At 39.9% G+C, this 13,773-nt stretch overlaps 1 protein-coding gene across 7 annotated transcripts in view; it reads right to left on the bottom strand.

Moving 5' to 3' along the window:
* Positions 1-13,773, bottom strand: part of LOC144495050 (uncharacterized) — a 78,006-nt gene that overhangs the window by 55,174 nt on the left and 9,059 nt on the right. For 5 of the 7 annotated variants that reach the window (XM_078214883.1, XM_078214885.1, XM_078214880.1 and 2 more), the window contains exons 4-11: positions 12,499-12,608; positions 12,292-12,342; positions 11,831-11,953; positions 10,333-10,463; positions 5,691-5,785; positions 5,333-5,387; positions 4,457-4,603; positions 1,095-1,400 (exon numbers count right to left, since the gene is read on the bottom strand). In XM_078214883.1, coding sequence (XP_078071009.1) covers positions 1,095-1,400; positions 4,457-4,603; positions 5,333-5,387; positions 5,691-5,785; positions 10,333-10,463; positions 11,831-11,953; positions 12,292-12,342; positions 12,499-12,608 — 1,018 coding nt within the window. Of the gene's footprint in view, positions 1-1,094; positions 1,401-4,456; positions 4,604-5,332; positions 5,388-5,690; positions 5,786-10,332; positions 10,464-11,830; positions 11,954-12,291; positions 12,343-12,498; positions 12,609-13,773 lie in introns of those variants that run through there. The other 2 variants (XM_078214882.1, XM_078214886.1) reach the window with 2 other exon arrangements.

The following is a 13,773-nucleotide window of genomic DNA, read 5'->3' as shown; positions in this document are numbered from 1 at the left end:
AATCCAGGAATATTGTGGTCAATTGCATTATGTCTACTATTACCCAGGCCAATATCAAAAAATTTAGCGCGGACTAAGAATCTAACTTGTGATTGTCGTGCAGTGTGGCTCAGCTATGCACATAATATTTACCCCAGATATCCTGTTTGACTCAGTACCATAGATAGCCCTCATTTCCTAAAGTACACAGAAAATCTTGGACAGTGCAGCAATCCTAGAGTCTAACAAAACTCATGACACTTTCAATTTACTGAATAATTTGCACATTTAAATTGTCTTTGATCGTTAACTGTGCTGCAAACAAAATGAACAAAGCAAACAGGCAACAGTTTTAATCTAGTTCTGTTACACATGCATGCCTCCCTGATGACTGCCAAACTCAAATCATCTGCTCTCTAAGCTGCAATGTACTTCAACAGTTGGAGTTATTTTCTGTAAATGAATTTGGTATTTTAAGTCTATTCGTATCAAAAAGAAGAAAAAAAACAATTCATCACAGGTAAAAATGCTCAACTCCTGTCAGAATGTATTTGGGTATGCAATTCTCAACTTGTCAGTTGTGGCATTTGGAAAGACAAATAATAACCAGCCACTTGCTCATGAAAAGAAAACTTGAGCAGCCAGGTATCTCTTGTACTTCCCACCAGCCGGCTAAAGAGCACCAATGACACTTGGCTTTTCAATTAAAGCCCACTGAACTGGCTTGAGGGGTGGCTGGAGGGAGAGAACTTCAGAAGAGATTAATAAAGCTCAACAAATCACAGAATCACCTTCACTGCCAGGTTTCAGATACAACAACAATTGTTGCAAATCCTGAAATATGGATAGGGTCTGAGTGAAGGAACTGAACCTCTTTCAGGAAGTACAAAGGTAGATTGTACCAGGATCTTTGAGACATATGCTGACAAGATAATTATGTTTCTGAATCTTCTCTGCTTTTTCCCTTTAAGTAATTTCATTCTGAAGCTCACTTTTAGATCTGTTGAGGCAGAGAATGTTTACCATCATCTCCAATAATGCTCTTCTTGGATGAACACCCTTTTGATTTTGTTCTCTCTCAACAAATATAGATGGTAAACTAAAACAATTCTTGCCTTTCTTGCACTGCAGTACGTCTTGCTTTGGTTCCCGAGAACCACTTTCCTCCTCAGGTGGTTCTTCAGCAGTTTCTTCAACTGCTGGTTCCGCAGCAACTTTTTTTTTCTTCTTTCGCTTGCGTTTGGTTGGGGAGGGCTTTGATATGGTTTCACTTTTCTGTGCATCATCTTGACCTTCCACACTGCAAGATACCTCATTTGCCTCCACTATAGCATTAGGGTCAGCTTCAACTAATTCAGTGTCACCATCTTCAACTGGATCAGGGTCATCAGGGTCACTTTCTATCGTCGTAATTTCCTTGCCTAAATGCACACGATATGTGAAAAGACAGAAGATAACAAGCATCCATCATTCCAAAATCCTTCACATGTGCACAACGCTTCAAAGTTTACAAGCAAATTATGCAACACAGGAAATGCACACCATGTAGATAAAAAAAGTCAGTTCAAAAACTGCCATACTTCATCGATTCATCAATTGTTTCCTTTGCCAAACACTACCCAGCTCAGTATCCCAAGAATCCACAATTTAATTTAACACATATTTGCTAATGTACAACACATTATAATGTCATATGGTAATGGAACAAGTCTCAATGCAATTTAATACAAACACAAAATATTGTGGATGCTGGAATCTGAAACAAAAACTGAAAAATGCTGGAAAATCTCAGCAGGTCTGACAGCACCTGTGGAGAGAATAGAGACAACGTTTCGTGTCTAGATGACCTTTCATCAGAGCCCTGCAATTAATGCAATAAATGCAATTTATTTTTCTACACTGTAAAAATGTTTAGCACATATTTTTCAGTAGGTAGATTCCACAATGAGAGAGGGAGGTCATTAGCACACCTAGATGTCATAGAGGTCGAGAGTACAGAAAAAGGCCCTTCAGCCCATTAAGTCTACACCAAAGACAAACCACCCAACTATTCTAACCCCGTTTTCCGGCACTTGGTCCATAGGCTTGTATGCCTAGATAGATGGTGGTGCGATGCAATGTGTGCGAATTGAATGCTCATCTGGATGAGCAATAAGTACTGGGGAAAGTAACACTTCTCTTTCACCATGTGTCAGCATTAGACACACTTAGGTCAGATACAGTCAGAGATAGTAAGTGGTGAAGCGGACATGAGGCTACAAAAAGATAGAATAAGTGCGGGGGCGGCACGGTAGCGCAGTGGTTAGCATTGCTGCTTCACAGCTCCAGGGTCCCGGGTTCGATTCCCGGCTCGGGTCACTGTCTGTGTGGAGTTTGCACATTCTCCTCGTGTCTGCGTGGGTTTCCTCCGGGTGCTCCGGTTTCCTCCCACAGTCCAAACATGTGCGGGTTAGGTTGATTGGCCAGGTTAAAAATTGACCCTTAGAATCCTGAGATGCGAAGGTTAGAGGGATTAGCGGGTAAATATGTGGGGGTAGGGCCTGGGTGGGATTGTGGTCGGTGCAGACTCGATGGGCCGAATGGCCTCCTTCTGCACTGTAGGGTTTCTATATAATTCTATATTTCTATATAAGTGGGCAAAGATCTGGCAAATAGAGGATAATTTGGGAAATTGTGGAATTGTCCATTTTGGCAGGAAGAATTTTTTTTAAAAGCATATTATCGAAATGGTGATAAATTCCAGAGCTGAAGTGCAGAGGGACCTGGGTGTCCTATTGCATGAATCACAAAAGGCTAATATGCAGTCATTAGGAAAGCTAATAGAATGTTATCACATGTTGCAAGGGAAGTTGAATACAAGTGAAGAGGTTACACTTCAGTTATATAGAGCATTGGTGAGACCACATCTCGAGTACAGTGTACAGTATTGGTCACCTTAATTAAGGAAGGATGTAAATGAATTAGTTCAGAGAAGGTTTATCAGACTAATAACCCGGAACGGGCGAGTTAGCTTACAAGGAAAGGTTGGACAAGGCTGGGCTTGTATCTGCTGGAGGTAAAAGTAAAAGGCAATTTGATTTAAACATACAAGATCCTGAGGGGTCTTGACAGGATGGATGTGGAGAGGAGATTTTCTCCTTTGGGAGAATTTAGAACCAAGGATCACTGTTTAAAAACTATGGGATGTCCATTTAAAATGGATATGAGACTAAATGTTTTTACTCAGAATTGAGAACCTTTGGAACTCTCTTCCTGAAAAGGTTGTGAAAGCAATGCCTTTGAATATTTTTATGGCAGAGGTGGATAGATTCTTGGTAAGCAAGGAGTGATTGGTTATCGGGAGTGAGATGCAGATTTGAGGTGATTATCAGATCAGCCATGATTTTATTGAATGACGGAGCAGGGTCAAGGGGCTGAATGACCTACTCCTGTTCCTTGTTCATATGTTCGTAAACATTTTTGTTGAAAATTGCCCTTGAAAGGGCTTCCCGCAGCACTCAGCTGGTTAAGGTGCAGCAGAACTATAAAGATAAGGTAGGTTCCAAGTTTGATTGCTGGTCTTGGGTAGTTTCCAATGCCTATCCAGCAACTCCTGCTGGCAGTGTATATGGGGCTACATCTACTAAGACAGGTACTGGTTTGGTCGAGATAGCCACGTGGCTAAATATTCTCTGGCATTCACTGGCCTTGGACAATATACTGGATGGAAATCAATGTTTGTGAAACCATATCGCAGTAGCATATTAATGACTTTGGGAGAGGTGGGACATGGAGAGAAGAGGGAGAAAAATGGCCGTACAAAGTGTTCAGTAAATTTATTTTTAAACGTTATTAAAAGTAATGATTCCTTCATCATAAGTATTATTTTAAAATTATTTGAGCTTTGCTGTAACATTACAGATTTTGACAGCTCCCATTATAACAAGAATGAGATTGTTCTGTCACACAATCTAAAATGGTTAATTTTCTAAATGTAAGACTTCAGAAAAATCTATGGTAATCTAACATCCCATCAGGATACCACATTAATGCAGTATCTCAGTATCTGCAAACCCAATCTCAAATTATTTCTAATCAACCTTTCTCCAGACAACGATTGCAACTTTAGCCTAGTTTAGTCATTGGCAGTAACCAAGATATGTTGTAACCTAGAGAAGGAAAACTGATTAAGGTCTTTACCTAGGATTATCCTAACAGCCCTTCTTGCCTGGCCACAGACACGATGGTACAGGACACTTACATCTCTGTTGTTTCGCTCTTAACTTCCAATCTTAGTTCAAGGCAAAATGCCCAAAAAATTATACAAAGATATGGAATTATAGTTATGGACTGCAAAGAATACGTTGATTTTTAAATACAAAATCTATGCTACATAGGAGTTTGAAGAATGTTCCATCTTTCTTAGTTTGCTGTAAAATGGCCATTGCAGTCTGATTATTCAATATTTTAAAACTATTACCTTTATTAAAAATATTACCTTTCCTGTTCCGTTTGGTCGTTGATTGCTTCCTTGGAGCTTGGCTTTTCGTTTTCTCACTCTTTTCTTTCTTCGTCTTCGAATCTGCTTCCAAAACTTTGGTCAACAGCTCTCCAAAAAATTCCAGATCAAGTGGCTTCTTCTCCTCTGTGACAAGGAGCAGATTAAAAAGTACAGAGCAAAACATCCATCAATGTAAAACATATAATGATGGAGTACATGGTGATAAGCTAAAGCTTCAACTACCAGGTAAATAGAAACAATGGAGCAACTGTATATTATTCAAAAAAACACTGGACCCACAGAGCCATTGGACCACATGGGGGACCATAGGCACCGCAAAAAGCAAACAAGTTAGGAAAGCTGGTCCAGCAGTATACTTTCTCTAAAATTAGCAACATTTAATACGCTGATTGCTTATTGTTCATTTTTCCACATCCTTAGCCCCCCAATTATCAGGATGAAAGGTCACACAACACCAACTAATAGTCCAACAGGTTCATTTGAAATCACAAGTTTTCGGAGTGCTGTTCCTTCGCTAGACTTCACCTGACGAAGGAGCAGCGCTCCGAAAGCTTGTGATTTCAAATAAACCTGCTGGACTATAACCCGGTGTTGTGTGACCTCTCATCTTGTCCACCCCAGTCCAACACCAGCATCTCCACATCATGGCTACCATCGACACCGCAAATTGCCGGCTCCAAGTGGAGGGGATCTCCAAGAAGATCGCGCATATCGACACAGACATCATACTCCAGTTATGCTCCAGTGTTCAAGTTGCTTGTCCGATCTTCACAGTTTATGCAAGTATGCAATATTTCATAAATCACTTTGAAGTAAAGAATTTCACGCCCATTTAAAAGTTAGCGTACTTACTGAATGCTTTGTCAATCCTCCATGAATTCAATTTTTCTTCACGTTTAAACTTGTTCTGTGGGAAAAAAACTGTTAATAAAAAATATTTTTCAATGTAAAAGTGATTGTTTAAGCTTTTTTTCCTCTATCTTATGTATACCATATACTATGTTAATAAAGAGAAGCATGCTTACATGTTCCAACTTTAAATAGAGCAACATGGATTTGTTTTGATACACAGGTCAACAACCTGCTGCTGCAAGACCCAAAAAGGCATATTTGGTGGAATAAGTGGTCTCCATCCGTGCTGTAAAGGTCTATGATTCTATGAACTACTAGATACATAGCGGGGGAAAAATCTGAAGACAACTGAAATTACCTTTATTTCTATTCTTGTCCTGTTGGGGAACAGGTGACCAATCATAGAAAAATCTGTCCCGACCATACTGATGGCTAGAAAGAACATGTCTGTTTCTGGAAAGAATTAAAATTTACTAAAGGAATCAACGAATTACAAATAAAATCAACATAAAAAGGCAAAAGAAAATTATTTAGATTTTTTTTTAAAACAAAATATGCAATAGGAAACAGAATAAAAAGGACATACAGAACATTAGAATATGTTACTAATATCTCTTTAAATCCGTAAGTTTCAACACAATGGATTTATCACATTCTGTGCCATGATCCAAGTATGATAGCATCAAATGTTTTACAACTTGCATTCATGAGATGTGGGTGTTGTTGGCAAGGGCAGCAATTTTTGCCCATCCCCAATTGCAGAGAAGGTAGTGGTGAGCCACCCTTTGAACTGCTGCAGTCCTTGTGGTGTTAGGAAGTGAATTCCAGGCTTCCAGCAACAGGGAAGGAACAGCAATATAGCTCCAAGTCAGGATGGTGTGCGACTTTGAGGGGAACTTGCAAGTGGTCCCAATGCGGCTGCTGTCCCTTGACCTTTAATGTAGTGCAGGTTGTAGGTTTGAAAGGAGCGTTCACGGAAGCTGCATAAGCTTTTGCTGCGCATCATGTCGATGGTGCTCACTGCTGCCTCTGTGCGCTGGTGGTGGAGAATCAGCTTCCAGAGTTTGAAAAAACAGGGGGAAGAAATAGTGCTACATCACAGGAAAGTGGTGCTTGGTTGGCGAGCATTTCCATTTTTCCCCTCTCTAGACTGGGCATTGTTTTAAACGAAGAGTCAGGAAATTAAAAATTTCAATGGGGTAAATAAAGCCCATTTAGGGCGGCACGGTAGCACAGTGGTTAGCACTGCTCCTTCACAGCTCCAGGGACCTGGGTTCGATTCCCGGCTCGGGTCACTGTCTGTGTGGAGTTTGCACATTCTCCTCATGTCTGCGTGGGTTTTCTCCAGGTGCTCTGGTTTCCTCCCACAGTCCAAAGATGTGCGGGTTAGGTTGATTGGCCATGCTAAAATTGCCCTTAGTTTCCTGAGATGCGTAGGTTAGAGGGATTAGTAGATAAATATGTAGGGATATGGGGGTAGGGCCTGGGTGGGATTGTGGTCGGTGCAGACTCGATGGGCCGAATGGCCTCTTTCTGTACTGTAGGGTTTCTATGATTCTATGAGTGAGTTAATAATAGCACAGAGCAATTTCACCTGACTGCAGATTTCACCAGAGTGCAAAGGAATTTACTAAGTTTAGGAATTGGGTGAGGGGGAATAAGGAGTGCTGCTTGATATATAAAAGATAATCAAATAAATTAGGACAGTGGGCTACATTACAGTAAAAACCTAAAGCATATAACCAAATTTAATAAACTGAACAATGCTCTCAACTGGATTAAAAAGTACAAATAAACAGTTTGGCTTTTATTTCAAAACTTGAAAACCTAATTAGTTCAATAAAATACAACGAAGATGGCAGGGCAGGTGGTGTGTTGCAGCTGTAGCATGTGGGGGCTAGTGGATGTGCGATCCGCAACAACCAGATCTTCAGCTTGTGTTTTCAACTCGAGGAACTTTAGCTCGATGTTGACCTGGAGTCCAGGTTTTGGACATTGCAGTGTATCGGGGAGGCGAGAGTGACCAGTAAACCTTGTTCCAGCAGGCAGTCACACCTCTTAAGTTAGCTAAATACTTCAGATGTGGTCCATGGTCAGGAATAGGGAAGGTGTGACTACAAGTGAAGCAGGTGAAGAAGGTAGTATTGGAGGAGCTTCAGCCCTTGCACTTATTCTTGCAGCCTTTGTGGATGAGAGCAGGAAGAATGCTTATACTGACCACAGCACAGTGGCACGGGGGTAATTCAAGCTGGCCTAGTAAAAAAGGAATGTAGTAGTCATAGGGGACCTGGGCATTAGGGGAATAGGTACGGTTATCTGCAGCTGAACGCATGAGCCTGGAAGGCCATTTTGCCTGCCCGATGCCAGGATCTAGAACATCTCAAGGCCAGAGAGGGAAGATCAAGATGCCGAACTCCAGGTTGGTACCAACGACAAAGGTAGAACAAAAAAAAGGTTCTGCTGTGGGTATATGAGCAGCCAGCAGGTAAATTGTGCAGGGATATGTTCAAGAGGTTTGTGGATGACATGAAAATGGGTAGGTTGGTAAATAGCGAGAAGGATAGCCATAGACTGCAAGAGGATATCAATGGACTGGTCAAGTGGTCAGAGCAGTGACAAATGAAATTCAATTTGGAAAAGTGTGAGGCAATGCACTTGGGAAGGCCTAACAAGGCAAAAGATTACACTATGAATGGTGGAACCCTGGAAAGTACTGAAGATCAAAGGGACCTTGGAGTGCATATCCACAGATCACTGAAGATATTCACTTGCATTGCCGTAACCTCCAGGGCTGTGGGCCAAGCACTGGAAAATGGGATTAGTGTAGTCAGATCTTTGTCGACTGACATGGGCACAATAGGTCGAATGGCCTCTTTGTGCTGTAAACGTCTATGAATCTATGAAATTAAAAAGCAGAACCACAAATGGTAATGGGCTCTTGCTTACTACCTAAGCGATGAGCAAATTGACACAAGGTCAATAAAATCAGAGTTGAATACTTGGTTTAAAGATTAGTGTGGAAGAAATGAGTTGCATTTCATGAAAAATGGGCATTCCAAAGATGTGCGGGTTAGGCTGATTGGCCATGGTAAATTGCCCCTTAGTGTCAGGGGGACTAGCAGGATAAATGCATGGGATTACAGGGATAGGGCCTGGGTGGGATTGTTGTTGGTGGAGGCTTGATGGGCCAAATGGCCTCCTTCTGCACTGTATGGATTCTATGATTACTGGAGATAGAGTGAATTGCTTCATTGGGACTGGGAATTTAGAAAGTTAAGGAGAAAGTTGTGCAGTCACTTCTTCCCCACATTGTTGTTTCTGATATGACTATTTCAATTTATTCCTGCGCTCCTTCCAGCCACAAGCCTGCTCTGCTGCCACAGCTTATATCCTGCTCCTCTCTCTTAACTTCCTCACCTGGACTTGCTTTGTCACTGTGCTTTGTATCCCACACCACTCTCACTCAGCTCCCTCTCTCAGGTCTGCTCTGCTGTCACACATTTTTAACCCTCCCTGTTCTTGCTTCTCCTAGGTGTCACATTTTAGCTTTTGTTAAAATAGACCTACGGTAACTTTCAATTTGATATGCAAATTGTATCGCAGGATAGTAAGCATGATGCATTATCCTGGCTTGTCATCCACATAATCTGACTGTGTGGTTAAGACTCCTTGCCCATCAACCAACCTTCTCTATCAAATCATCATCTTCTGCCCTACAATCCCTTCTCTGATCACTGCCTCATCCTCACTCCCTTCATTACTAAAACTGCTGAATTCCACCCCGACAACATTACCTGCATTAGGCTCCACATTTCAGCCCATCTTCCAATAAACCTCATCCATGCCTTTGTCATCCCCAGAATCAACTGCTGCAATGTTGGTTGATGCCACATCTTCCAACTTTAACTCATCCAAAATTCTGTTACCCATATCCAATCACGCAACAATGTCACTTGTTTAATATCAAAGAACAAAGAACAATACAGCACAGGAACAGGCCCTTCGGCCCTCCAAGCCCGCGCCGCTCCCCGGTCCAGGATTGAATCCTGAATCCAGGATCCCCGCCCAATTTTCCAGCCTATCTACATCCTAATATCCTGTCCACCGAGCTGTCCCTCACAGCTACGATGCTTTGTTCATCACAACCTATTAACTCACCGCCACCCCCCCTTTGCTGATCTACATTGGCTTCTGGTTGTCTTCAAATGTAAAGTTTTCATCCTTGTATTTAAATTCTTTCAAGATTTTACCTCTCTATCACCTCCTCCAGTCCAGTCTTATAACTACCTCTAAATGGTCCATCCTCTGACTCTGGTCTATTACACCTGACGACAGCGCCTTCAGCTGACTAGGCTCACATTTTCTTCTCGGCCTCAAGAACCCTCCTTACAGTACCCCACCAGATACCAGATAGTAACTCTCTACCAAAATAACAGAGACAACACAGGTCATATGAGACTGTGTGTGGAGATGCATATTCATGTCGAAGGCTAATTTTAAAGAAGTTAATTTGTCTGAAAGACTGTGTACTAGGGAACAAACATGACACTTACATTCACTGACTGGAATTATCAAATCCTATTCCGCACTATCAATTGCAAGACTGTACTTTCAGAAGAAGGAATTGTTGGGACCAACTATGAACTTCCATTTTGCAGCTCAGGATGGTGCTGCAATAATCACATTTTATATCATAGAACGGAAAAAAAAGTTAGCCAAAATGGAAAAAATATATATACACAAATAGAAATGGATGATTTTTTTAAAAACTGATAACAGTTTTTGATGTGAACACTGACATCTCCCTGAAATGCATTAAATATTTGACTCTATACAGTTTAATGATGTTGGAATGCAGCACACTAAATTTTTGGGGGACTTTTTTTTTTAAATCAGGAAAAGTAAAATGGTGCAGGAATAACAAAGAAATTCAACAGCTTTGTTTCCTTTTAAATTACAGCTTAATAAGCAAAGAGCTATTAAACTCATTCCTTACATACCTTTATTAGACCATGGCTTAGTGTGGGTGCTCTTCCTAAAACTGGAATAGGTTGTTTGAGAGCCACGTTCAAAAATAGGATCATTTTCTTCAACGATAGGTCCCTTCTTCCTCAAAACCTCAACTGTTAAACTATTTTGTGTTTGAAGAAAAGTAAAGCAAGTAATAAAGAATTCCATGGAAAATTATTGCAAGCTTAAAACAGTGCTATTTGTTCTCCCTCCATTACAAAGCACGGCCTTTGTTCTGCTCTCAACTATCAATGCATATTCTCCAACTTTATTGCTGTGCTTGTTTCAAAGACTGAATTGATTGGTTGGAATTCAGAACTGAGAAAGTGATGTTACAGTTCAAGAACATTGGTCTGGCCCCATCTGGAATACTGCATTCATTCTAAGCACTGAATCTCAGGGAATCTGAACTGGCCATGCAAGCGGTACAGCAAAATTTCACCAATATGATGCCATGCTTTTAAGGGTTCAATTATGAATACAGATTGCATAAACTTGGCTTGTATGGCACCTTGCATTCAAATGATTGAGGGGTGATCTTAACTGATAAATGATCCAATAGAGTAGTTACATGTAGAGGAATCTAAAACAAGTGTGTATAATCTTAAAATTAGTGCAATCACATAATGAGTAGTGAAAATTTGGAACCCTTTCCCCAAAAAGGTTATGGATGTTGAGCAAAATGAAATGTTAAGGAACAGTAGAGATTTGTTCAGTTAAACTAGCAAAAGATTAGGGATCAATGGCAGATAAATGAATGAGGTATAGATTATCCACTCTGATTAAATGGCCAAGCAGGCATAAGAAATGACCTATTTCTGTTACTTCTGTTTCACTGAAATGGTGATTTTCCCTTTTATACCATAGGTTTCAACTATGCTATTGTGTGGCACTTCATCAAACACCATTTGGAAGTCCTGCACATCACATTAACTACATCACCCTCATCAATCCCTCTGTTACCTCATCAAAAAATGTAAATCAAGTCAATTATACATGAAAATTAGAGCAAAATACTGTGGATGCTGAATATCCAAAATGAAATCAGAATGGGCTGGAAATACTCAGTGGGTCTGGCAACATCTATGGAGAGAGATTTAATATAGAGTCAAACATGACTTTTCTTCAGAAATTATTAAACGTGATTTGCTTTTAACAAATCTGTGCTGGCTTTTCCTAAATAATCTGCACTTGTCTAAGTGACTGCAACTTTTTCTCCCAGTTCAGCATCTCTAAAAACTTTCCCACCACCACGGTGGTGAAGCCAATTTTTAGACTCTCTCAGAGCTGCAGGATAAATAAACATGATCTTAAACCAAGATCACTTTGAGTAGTTTTGGCACAAGGATCTGACCCCGAGACCAAAATACCTGAACATAAACGATGGTGCTCAGTAATAATTCAATCATCTAAGATGATTCTAATTGATGATCTGCTAATGAAAGGTCAAGTGTTTAAATCATAAATGTTTTAGTATTGTGGACTTACCTTTCTTCGTCAATAATAATAGAGCCATCTTCAGCTACTTTAACTCTTGGACCCAAAACTGCATCATCAGATTCTTCATCTTCATCCTCATTTTGTGGGGAATTATTGGTTTCCACTTCCGGCCTACAACGTAAATCGGAAGACATGCTGTGAATGTCAGAGTCCAAATTCTCTCGTACTATAATTGCCATGGCAATGAGAAATTTAAGAATCATCAATAATACATGTGATGGTGATGAGTCGGAAACACTCTAAATTTCTATCCTCCAATCATTATATGTTTATTTTTCAATTTTATCATCGACCCAACAGATCCTGGAAAACTAAATTCACATTATTGCCAAAAACAGTGTTTTATTATTAATTTCAAAACCCTGTATTAAAACCTGGTAAGCAAAAATCTGGTGAAAATCACTACTTTTAATTAAAAATGAAGCTTAAATGGTTGAACATATACTCACTCTTTGGTTAGAACTGGGAAAGATGGTCTCTTTTCTTCTTCAAATGAAGATCTGTGAGGAGTTGCATTCAAATAATATCAAAACTTCATATTATTTGCACTTAAACAATAAATGTAACATGAAAAAGCTAATTTCATGTCGTTAAAATGCATTCCATCAGAAATATTATAAAATAAATACTAATTCGAATATCACTAGGTCACTTACAGCATTGGATTTGTATCAGGCAAGTAGTAGATGAAGTCTCTCATTGTCATTTTAGTCCGTTCTGGGGTGGTACCAGTTTCCCAAATTGGAACTGTTTCTTTGCGAGCTTTCTACAATGGCCCAAAAGAAGAAAAACTGGGTAACAATGCACCATTACCAGGAAAATGTTAAAAAGGGCATTGATGTGCAATACATCAATCACAATATAGAGAAAAGAACTGAAAACATCAAATGTGATACCAAATTTAAATACAAAGTCCATTGGGCCACTTAATACATGAACAACTGGATCCATAAATTAACTGGTGTGGTGCATTAATTACACAGCACACATTGGTCCAAATTTTGCATAGATTGTAATGGTGAGGCTACCAAGACTCGCCATTATACTTGCATAAATCGGACAGCAACCTCTGGGAGCGGCACACAATTACATTTGGAAATGCAGAACTTGTTAAAGATACCCCACTCCTCCACAGGATGTGCTCAAACAGTACACAGTTACCCAAGTTAGCGATGGCGCATCCAGGAGTTTGAATTTTTAAACTGTGACAATTGGTCATTACTACCAGGCAATCGCCTTGGCCCTGAAAAATTCCATTCCTTCACAAGTTAATCAATATTGGCAATTTTAATTTTTGTTTTTTTTTCTTTATCTCTTTTCCTTATTACCATCTGTATTACACAATCATATTTTTGCTTTCAATAAATCTATAAATCATTAAAATCTAATGTTTATTTCCTGCTTTGTATTTCTTGGTTTAGACTTTTGCGCCTCAATAGGAACTCCTCAATCTGATATGGTTGTCGAGCCTCTCTATCTCTTGCTCAGTTCACATATGCCAGAGCTGATTTCTGCTCTTAATGCCTGGAAAGCTCTGCTAACATCTGTCAATGTAGTGAGCAGCAAGTGTCATTCCTTTGCCGCTGCCCACTAAATCAGGACCATTTTATTTTGAAGATTATTTTAAAGTCTGGAAGACATATTTTACACTAATGCACATTACACATATGCCAGTTTGCTGTGATTACTGCTGGGTATGACTCTCTTAATTCAACAACTTTGCAAAGACTTTGCAACACAATGGGTCTGCTCTTGCTTTGAAGTGTCCATGTTTTTCGAGAGATTCACTGCAAGAACACTGTGGTTTGCTACAGGATTTACAGAGTTATCTTGCATGAAAGTTTATGATTTTTAAAGATAGTGATTTAGTACTAAAGCATTGCAGGTGGTTAGTGCTTTACGTTCACACATTGTCACTTCATTCAAAGAGC

Source organism: Mustelus asterias, chromosome 6 (assembly GCF_964213995.1).
Source record: "Mustelus asterias chromosome 6, sMusAst1.hap1.1, whole genome shotgun sequence".
Lineage (NCBI taxonomy): Eukaryota > Metazoa > Chordata > Chondrichthyes > Carcharhiniformes > Triakidae > Mustelus > Mustelus asterias.
The sequence above is the reverse complement of the archived record's forward strand: the minus strand, read 5'-3'. Positions and strand labels throughout refer to the sequence as shown.